At 46.7% G+C, this 10,394-nt stretch overlaps 1 protein-coding gene across 1 annotated transcript; it reads left to right on the top strand.

The window, feature by feature from the left end:
• The first annotated feature begins 4,990 nt into the window (after nt 1-4,990).
• On the top strand, nt 4,991-7,553 carry LOC118514650 (cytochrome P450 4C1-like). Its single transcript, XM_036061680.1, has 8 exons — nt 4,991-5,406; nt 5,476-5,673; nt 5,742-5,933; nt 6,028-6,100; nt 6,176-6,302; nt 6,392-6,577; nt 6,746-7,050; nt 7,114-7,553. The coding sequence occupies exons 1-8, from the start codon at nt 5,226-5,228 to the stop codon at nt 7,409-7,411; spliced, it is 1,560 nt and encodes a 519-aa protein (XP_035917573.1). The 5' UTR covers nt 4,991-5,225; the 3' UTR covers nt 7,412-7,553.
• The last annotated feature ends 2,841 nt before the right edge of the window (nt 7,554-10,394 follow it).

Here is a 10,394-nt window from a genome sequence, read left to right as displayed (position 1 = left end):
GAGTGTGCGAGTTCTGCATCGGAAATGGAGCGAAATTGAAAACGCCACTCATAATGAATTGAGTTTTGCTAATTTAGGGGGAGAACCCTTTTTGCCACGACATTAGTTCCGGTGGAGCCTGCACGGGAGAGGCGGTGAAGCTAAGGGATGAAAATAAATCGTAATCGTTGAATTCAATTAATATTCTTAATGTGCGCCACACAGGCCTCATACCGTCGCGCCTGAAGAAGATGGGCACGATTGTATCGTAGCTTGTGTTGGTTGGTTGGTTGGAGCTCTAGCTGTCAATAGGCATTTTCCAAGTGAGAAAGCACACTCGATGGCATGCAAATTAAACTTTTCCACGGCATGCCGAGTGTTCGGGGGGTCGCCCCGGCGAACGTTTTTAGGCGAACGAAAGTTTCCAAATCCCTTTTTGTTAGAACAATCAAACGTTCGACGGTGCCTGCTCTGCTGTGTGGACGTGGCGAACCGTTTTGTCTTTCATGGGTGGCGCGCGCTTTGGGAAAGCTTCTCAGCGCTGATAGTTCCACAATACAATCCCACACACCAGCTCACACAGAGACTCATAGATACGCATACTCGACGCGTCCTAAATGGGTTCCTCGTGCACTGAACGTGGTGCACCGAGCGCGCACGATAGCGAGAAGACGATCGTAAATTAAACCATTATAGCCTTTCTCGAGTCTCTAAATTGTGTGCTCCCTTACCACTTCCACCGGAGGTTGGGTGAAGGAAGTTCCTCCCCCCCCCCACACACTACTCTCCGACAGGCTCCTTATCTACCCCTAGGATGCCTGAGGTCCTCTTTTTGCACATGGGTTACCATATCGTTTGTGTGCGGATTTTCCAAACCCCGGAAAAAGGGTTACGAAGGCCGAAACTTTTACTTGCTCGCCTTCCATCTCGGTGTGGGAATCGCAGTAAAATTTGGAAAATTACTGCGTAATGAATTTCAATGATTGTCCTCGGCGGTTTGCACAGCCCAGCGAACGGGGAAGAAGCCCTGTACGCTTGGTGTGCGGCTCGTAAGACCAGGCAACAGCCAGTGTGTAACGGGCGCTGGTTTCGGATTCGGATGCTAAGCTTTCGCTTTTTCTCTGGCCCCGACAATGCAAAAGTCAAAACAATACTCCGACCAAAAATTTTTAGCCTTGAGTTTTTGGTTTTTGGCTTCGGTGCGATGGAAGATGCAAGGCCGTGAAGTGCAGACCGGGAAGCGAACGGGGTTTACCCAATTGCTCTTCTGACCGTTTGGAACCACAGCCGACTGTTGGGTGAGAAATAGTGCCCGATGGTAGTTCTATGGTGCTAGACGGTTTGAGGTCGAATCAGAAGAACCACGGCCACAGGGAGCCAGACCGGGCCAGGTTTCTGCTCGACCGAGTGTATATAGAATGGAAAATATGAGCTCTGCGGTTGTGTCGCTTGAGATGGAAGCTTGTTTTTCATTGGGCAGCAGTGTTTTGAGATTTTGCAATGGAGTTCAGAACTGATCGTTGAATCTGGGAGACTCCTAGAGTTTTTATGCTGTTTTGTTGGGTACGATTTTTATGTGCTCTTTATGGGGCAACGTTTCTATGAAATAGGTTTGATGAGCCCAAGGAAGTATAAATTTAATAAGCGCCTAAAAGTACGCGATTGGAAAGCAGAACTCTGTTTTTTTGGAGAGATCAAGTAGTTCATTTATTTGATAGCTCACCTTCAGTTAAGAAAAAAGTATCAGATAAAGTAATCAAATTTATAAAACAAAAGGCAAAAATAGTTTGATGTTAATTCGTCGTCTTCGCCAAGGAAAGGAATTAGTTTTGAATTAATGTCTCTGTAACATTATGAACTAATTGGTAAAAGACTCGAGAAGGCCCCCCCCTGACAAAATTTGTTAGGCGCTGTAGGATTTACGCCTAAAGGTATGCAATCCGCAGTACACGTTGCGAGAGCTTCACAGTGAGTTTTCAGTGTGCTTTCAGTGTGGTCAAATTTGGTTGAAGAAAGTCGAATAAAATATTGTTAACATTTGATTAAAATCCCCTCTCCGCTAACCCTACCATTCATTTTGGGTTACAGGAGCTTCGTACTAGTTTTCAGTCGCACGAGGGGTGAACAATCGGGCCTAAAACATGCACGGCGTTCTCGGACGGTAACGGAACAGTAATTCGATGAATACTTGTTACCTTGCATTGATATTCAGCAAAGGAGGAAACATAAGAATATCATAATCTTATCAAGTATCAAGTTCTACTCTCTGTCTATTAACAGTATTAAGGAACAATGCTCAATGTTTACATCAAATGGGTTTTGACCATACAGAAATCCCACTGTACAACAAAAATGACAGGCCACAGTGCTGCACACAAAAGATTCTAGGGGGGGCCTTCTCGAGTCTTTTACCAACTAATTCATAAGATGTTACACAACGCCACAAACAAAGTTATGTTGATTTTGTGCCTAAAAGTATGCAATTGATGAATAAACAATACAATTTTATTTTATTTACACCCCTGAAAGTGTGCAACAGTATCTTAAAAATCAATTCCTTTTTTTGTGATAAAAAATGTTTTAATTACAAAACATTTGTTTACGCTAACGGATAGTTCTAATTAGGTACCATCAGAATTTCATTCCCAGTAGATAAATCATTTCGCAACGAGGTGCTGCTTAATATTTGGGGCCAGCATCCGCCACTGGCTGGGCCGTTATTTACAGGCACCCTTCAGTGTTAATTCGTCATCACATAAACAACCTTGGCCCTCTTCATCAAGCTACTTAGAAGAAAGGCGGCCCGGTCCTTTTCGAGGACACACGAGGGCTTCGAAACATGGAATTAATCTTGATCTTTCGAACCGACAGCAGTAGCAGCAGCAGCAGTAGCTAGCAGCTGGTAAGCTTTCTTCCGGAAACATCTGTCACAATCAGACCATCCGTCTTGGCCGGTTCGGGAAGAAGCCTTTACCGTGAGATATACAATTTAACCCAAGCTCTCTCGTCTGCTTCCCGAGGTTGGAGCTGCCTGGGTGTCGGCGTTCTTGAGAGCCCCCTCCCGGTTAGTGAAAGTGGCGTAAACTTTGCCACTTCAAGCGTACCGGCACACGGTACGGTTCCGCAGGGGCTTTTACTGTGCCGACGCCTTCTTCAACGCGTTTGAAAGCGCGCTCGAGGATGGTCCTTGAAGATGTGTGTCGAATCCGGGCACAGCATATGGTACACTAAATTTCTTAATTATGGATCTGTACTGTGGTGCGCCCTTTATCCGGCGCACACCGGTCACCGGTTTTGCTAAATGAAGACAAACATGCTGTCGGAAACAGTAACATTTAAATTAGTGTCTGGGACAGGGAAAGCCGGCACCCAGCACGAACAGGAACGTTTTGTTTGTGGTGGTGGTTCTGAGAAAGCCTGGGTCCCCGACCGGGTGAATCATTTTGCTGCAGGGAAGTCTCGCGTTCACCAGGATAGCTCAGTGTTTATGGCGCGAACAGTTCGGGTTGGGAAGCTTACAAGCAACGGAACATGAAAAAGTTGTGCCGCTGACAACGGACTCGGGAGACGCATACAGAAAGGAAGCAGGAATTGAAAAGCGACACCACCGCAAGGGATAAATTGATAAAGATGCATCAATTAGAAATGGTTTCCTGGTAGTTTAATCCATTCTACATGTGTCACGGGCAGCCACTTTTATACCCTCTTCGTCAATGTAGGGCGAGAGCCGCAAACAAACAGCTAGCTAGCCAGACTGACGTGACAGAAAGTGATGCCAAAATTTGGCCAAAAACCATTGTTCGATGCAAAACACCGACCGTTTCTAGCTTTACTGTTCGCCCGTATCTACGTAGCACGTAGACGGCGTGGACGAGCTTTGAGTCAATCTGAAAGTGGATCCCTTTTTGGTGGTGGCGGTCCGTGGAGTTGGTACGGTACGTTGCAACAAAACTGACATGACTCCATCACTATGTCGTCGATGATGGAACACGGTTTTCCATTTAACCGTGAGCGTGTACGTACGTAAGGGTGGCGGGCTAGCCGTCGTGCTGTGGGATGTGATGCGATTACCGCAAAACAAGCTGCATCATTTCACCGGGACATGCTTTCGATTATTAACGAGCTGGTCAGGCATCGTTAGAGACGGTTCGTTTTTCGGTCGAAGAGTGGGCTGAGTTGGGTGAGCGATTGGAAGAAGCATTTTAATTTAAAGACTTGGTTCGGGTGACATGCAATAGATGTTGCCGATAGTGTCCAGCCGAAGGACTACGCTCGGTTTTCCCCTGAATGCATGCAATATGTAAAACAAAAATATTTTAACATCATTATTAATCGAATTTTTATTTGTGGCAGACATATTAGCTTATTAACGAAACTCGTAAAAGTCTTAATCTATTATTTACTGAAGGAAATTGTGGTTTAAAATGCAATAAAACTCACTTTTGCCCAAATGGGAGTCATAACGATTTTTACTATCCTACAAGCTTCTTTCAGATGTGCTTCTCGTCAGCAACAGCACTCAAACCGCAATTCTACTGGTGTAAAAGCTAAAAATAGGCCCAACTTGTTTATGTTTACAGCCCCAATAAAACAAAGATTGCTACAAATTGCGGCCCCTCCATTCCATGACGCTTCATAAATCAACGCACAAGGAAAACATTGAATTATGCGTAATCATCGTAGACGAACTGGTCGTAAGCTGGTTTCGGAGATGACCGCCAACACTGACCAGCTGACGGAACCTTTGAACCTTCAGAAGAAGATGTGTCGCGTGCGCCAATCATGAGGCATCCACCAACAGCACTTTGCTCTCCGTTACGTTGCGTTATCTGTGTCAATATTTGGGGTGTCCGTGGTATAACACGTGATCCGAGATGCAGATTGAAGGTCAAAACGGAAGAACACTGAACATGAGATAAGCACGAATGATGCTCGCTAGCGATGTGTGTAAGTTATCACCTTGAGCCGGGGGGGCTTGTGAATCTGAGACTGCTTCGGCTGCTGTCAGCGTGTAGGGTTCACCATAAGACAGACAGCTAGGATAATGTTGGTGCTCAGTTGTTTCGGACTCTTCGGTCGGTGAGCATGATTGCTTGAAGGGGCCAATTCTTCCTCCAAGAGAGTGTGTAGCGTGTATGCTACTTATCTTCCATTAGCTGTGCTGTACCGGTGATAGTGATAAGTAGATAATCAATTTTATTGTACACAAAATTGGACATTACGCGTGGATTATACAGTGAATCGCAATGTTGAACGGCGAAACGATTCTTCTCGTTCAGCTGGCATTGCTAGTGATAACGCTGGTACCGTTTTTGAGATGGCTCAAGAAAAGACTTCAACTTCAGCGTGTGATGGACAAAATCCCTGGCCCCAAGTCTTATCCGGTCGTCGGTACGATGCATTCCTTCATAGGGAAAAAGTCCGAAGGTACAGGAAAGCTTCAGCTTGAAAATCCTCTGCAAATGTGCTAAACTGACCCAAAAAATGTTACTGCAGAAATATTCTACATAATTGATCAACGCACCCGAGCCTACCCGGGCATTCATCGCATCTGGAACGGTTCCACGCCGGAGGTGCGCATTAACAAGGCCGAGTACGTGGAAAAGCTCATCTCCTCCAGCCGGCACATCGAGAAGTCAACGATGTATAAGTTTCTGGCGGCCTGGCTTGGTCAGGGTTTGCTAACCTCAAAAGGTACGCGCCAGCTTCACCACTTCAAGCAGCACTTCATTCATCGCCGAATTTTCGCTCCCTCTTCCCAGATGATCGATGGTTTCAGCACCGGCGGCTCATAACGCCCACCTTCCACTTCAACATATTGGACGGGTTCTGTGAGGTGTTTGCCGAGCATGGGCAGCTGCTGGTGGAGAAGCTGTCCGAGCGCGTTGGCAGTGGCAAGCAACCGATCAACGTGTACCCGTTCATCACGAAGGCCGCGCTGGATATCATTTGTGGTGAGCTGGCGGAGAAGCGAGAATTCTTCGTTCTGATGAAGCTACTTACACGTCATGTTTTATTATTATTTTTGCTGCGGCTGATTGTGGGCAGAGACGGCAATGGGTGTGAAGGTAAACGCACAGACTAGTGGCCTGGATAATCCGTACGTGGCGGCTGTGTATGAGTGAGTGTGCATGGTGAGGTTGGCTGTGAAGGAACTAAGATTAATGTACCTGATTTACCTCTTTTCCCCCGGTAGCCTGAGCGCACTGATACAGTACCGTGTGGTAAGGCCCTGGCTTCATCCGGACTTTATCTGGAATAGGTCGCGGGCCGGCCAGCAGTACCACCGGGCCCTGGCGGAAGTGCACGGATACTCGAGCAAGGTACGCCGATGAAGCAGATACAGCATGTAACTAAAAACTCATTAAATGATGCAAATATCACTGTTACGCTTATGTGCCCCTGGTGATAGGTGATACGGGAGCGTCGGGCCGAGTTGAAGCAACGGCCGGTGGATGAGGGAAGGAAGGCGGAAGAGCTCGAGGGTGGCCGGAAGCGACGACTCGCCTTTCTGGATATGCTGCTCGAAAGCACGGACCAGGGCAACCTGCTCAGTGACGACGATGTCCGGGAGGAGGTCGACACGTTTATGTTCGAGGTGAGTGACAAACACCGCAAAGAGCAGTGCAGTCGTCAGCTGAATGTGCGGCCATTCGGCCATCCGTTTGTATGCTCATGTTTCTTTATCTGTTTACCTTCCACCAACCAAACACCCCCCCCCCCACCCACACTCGGGCTCTCGCACGCAATAAAAATCCACCCGCAGGGACACGATACGACGACCGCTGGCATATGCTGGGCGTTGTTTCTGCTCGCACTTCATCCGGAAATTCAGCATCAAGTTCAGCAGGAAATTGATTCGATCTTTGGTGACTCGGACCGGGCCCCGTCGATGCGGGACCTCAACGAGATGAAGCTGCTCGAACGGTGCCTCAAGGAGACGTTGCGGCTGTACCCGTCCGTGTCCTTTTTCGGCCGTACGCTGAGCGAAGACATCCAGCTCGGCGGTTATCACGTCCCGGCCGGTACGATTGTCGGTGTCCATGCGTACCACGTGCACCGGGACGAACGGTAGGTGGCATGGTGACGGCCGGCAGCAAGTGCAAAACTTTCATGCAAAACCCGACTGCGTAGGTTCTTTCCCGATGCGGAAAAATTCGACCCGGACCGGTTCCTGCCGGAGCAGACGGAAAACCGACACCCGTACGCGTACATCCCGTTCAGTGCCGGACCGCGGAACTGTATCGGGCAGAAGTTTGCGCTGCTCGAGGAGAAGAGCGTCGTGTCGTCGATCTTGCGCCGGTTTACGGTCCGGTCGGCGAAGACACGCACGGAACAGTTGATACAGCACGAGCTCATCACACGGCCGAAGGATGGAATTTCGTTGTACTTTGAGCCGAGGCACGGTGCGAAGGACGGCTCGCGGGCTTAGCTGTGGTACGGTAGGTACGGTTTGGTCGCTGTGTGGCACAATGGAATGCTGCTTGGTTGTTAGTAATGGCGAAGCGAATGGTTTGTGGCCGGTCGGATCAAAACGTGATTTTGACGTAGAAATAAAGGCTTGCATAAGTTAATGTGGGGTGTGTTTGGGTCGGAGATCTTGCTGGAATGTTTGACAGAGTGAGTCCATTTTTGTGTTCGGTGTGTAGGTGTGTATTGCCGTTTGAATTCGCATTGAAAGATGAAGTTTATCCTCTAAACAGATTGTGTTTCACAAAATCAAGCATCGTTGAGCGTTGAAATGATTTTTGAAATTTGGAATTGCATACTTATAGGGATATCGTTTAGTACCCTTAATACTAAAGCGTGATAAAGGTGACTTGTTCTTCTTATATTTTAATTTCGATTTTTCATCTGTCGTTGCTAGAGATGTGAAATGTGGTTTTTCAATCTCTTATTAATCGACGGATTTCCAACCAAAAAACCTTGATCATTATTTATCAATATCATTCGAATGTATCTTGCAGTTCAGAGCACTAGAATTTATCTACTTACTTATCGGACCTTGCACCTTTTTCGCGGATTTGGGCTGCTTCAACAATTCTCGTTATAGCTCACGGTCTAGCACCGTCGCTTATCATTCCAGCTCTCCAGCTGTCCGTGAGGATGACGTAAAAGGACTTTATGACCTGGGTAGTCCAATGTCATTCTCACGACATGATGAGTCTACCGGAGGCTGGAGAGTCTAATTCGCTTCACCATCGCTTCTGAGCTTCTTGCTTTTGAATGCGTCTAACAGGGTTCCGTGGATTTTGGACAGACTCCATGTCTAAGAGGCGAATTTAAGTACTGAAACTATAAAGGTTATGTTAAGTCCCACCTTCTTCCTCTGAGACAGGTTCTTTGAATGAAGAGGTTTCCTGGGGCTGTAGAATGACCGGTTGACACTAAATCTAATATCGATAAAACATTAAATTGCCCAAAATTTGGAGTTTCTGTATTCTCTCTTCAACTGTCTTAAAATAAGGAACCCCATTTCATTTCTTTTTAACAAATTCGCCTTAATGCATGCAATATGCACAACATAAATCGCTATCGCAGAGTTCACATGGCTAGATGGCATGGAGGCTGTGATTATGTTGAACTCTGAGCTTAGCTAATATTTGTTTTCCAAATAATATTCTTCATTCATTCATTTTTCCTTAAATAGTTGATTCTAAACAATTCTTTTATAAAGCATGTGCAAACCACTCGCCGAGCCATGAAACGCAAAACTTGTGCACGTTATTGACATAATTGATCGGACCGTTAAGTTAAAAGCTGACACTGTTACCAACCGACTTCGCTATTCGCTGTCCCGAGACAACTTAGTAACCTCTCGGTGCGCTGTAAAAGAGCTGTTTTGCAACATTTGAAGTCCACCACCATCTCATCCCACCCTCCACAACGGAAAGTTTCCCGCTCCGTTGTGGCACAAGAAACGGTACGCACTGCCCGTAGCCGTATCGAATGGAAGAATAATACAAAATACATAAATATTGAACTACATTTTGATTTCCACTTCCTGTTTGCACGACTCTCCGCTCAGGAAGCTCTACCGCTGTCCCTGGTATCGTAGGTATCGTTTTCCACTCGGTTCGGGCAGGAAGCTGTGGAAAGTTTGTGGCTGTCGTTCTGCACGCTGATTACGATGACAGCATCGATGAAATTGGCCTGTCGTGGGTAGGTGGAAAAGTGCATTACTGTACAGTTGTGTTTGTGTGTGTTTGTGCATTAGATGCTAGGATGTCACAGGATGCAGTAAAGTGTGACCAAATGCCACTCGAAACTTGCGCATGATTTGTTGTCCCCTTTTTGCCGGGAGTTTATTTACTACTGAAATGGCACAAGGGAAGTGATGCAGAAATCATCACCAGTGGAAATGAAAGATGTTCGCTTTTTAGTTTCCGCAATCGAACAATACGACGAATGGTGGTAGTTGCCTGTGAGCTGAAAGTTCCGGTTTCCATTCCAACCCCAGTGAGAACGCACGGTAAGTAATCTGAATGTCTGCATTGAGTAATGGTCGCTTTGGTTGGACGTCACATTCCTCTCCTCACACCAAGCGGAATCAATCTCGGCTGATTGTGGGATGAACACTTGAAGTAAGTGATAAGTCTCCATTAATTTTATTGCTATTTCCTGTCTCGTGTTTCCCCCATCAAAGCTTCCCAGGGAAACTGAGGAATTCTGCATTTTTTTTTTCTTCTTCTGTTCCTCAACGATTTAGTCCATCAATCCGAGTTTCTGGGAGACGTGCGTAACATCTTTGAGATGTTCGATGGAGGAAGAAATTGTGAGCAGAAGAAAAAAAAAATGCCACGAAAGTACACCTAAAAGCTTTGATAGGCCTGGGTAGACTTAGGGAATCTAGATCACCTTTCCTGTCCAGTGCTGCATGGCCTCCACGCGTCTGCTCCATGCTCCACATAAGCGTGTGATTGTGTGATGCGTTAGTCATGACTACGATTAGGGAAGATAAACGATTGCTCGTTGGAATAATGTTTATTCTGATCGTCTTCCCCCACCATGCTGGGGTATCGAGGGATGAGCTGAGGCCGAGAAGAACCCGGGTGGGGAAGATGATTAAGGTTGGCCGGGTGGATGCAGTACCTCCCGGTTGTGACGAACCGAAATGGATTGGGATGGTTCACCGTAACCGGCTTCGAACAATCGGACCAGATAATGCTTTGCCCATCCTGCTTTGAGCCATTTTTGCACAAAATCCATCGAAATGGACGGTATCATTCGTCATTGGATAATTAATGATGCGTGACGCCATGTGCTTGAGCGATGAGGGTGCTACCCTTTTGTGTGTTGTTGTGTTCCAGTTGTGTGATGGTGGAGGTTGAAGCTCCGACGGCATTAATCGAGGCCCGAGCGTTCTATTATTTGCAAGTAATAAGAAACTTGATTTGTGGCAACCACTGGAAAAG

This window comes from Anopheles stephensi, chromosome 3, assembly GCF_013141755.1.
Source record: "Anopheles stephensi strain Indian chromosome 3, UCI_ANSTEP_V1.0, whole genome shotgun sequence".
Classification (NCBI taxonomy): Eukaryota; Metazoa; Arthropoda; class Insecta; order Diptera; family Culicidae; genus Anopheles; species Anopheles stephensi.
The sequence above is the reverse complement of the archived record's forward strand: the minus strand, read 5'-3'. Positions and strand labels throughout refer to the sequence as shown.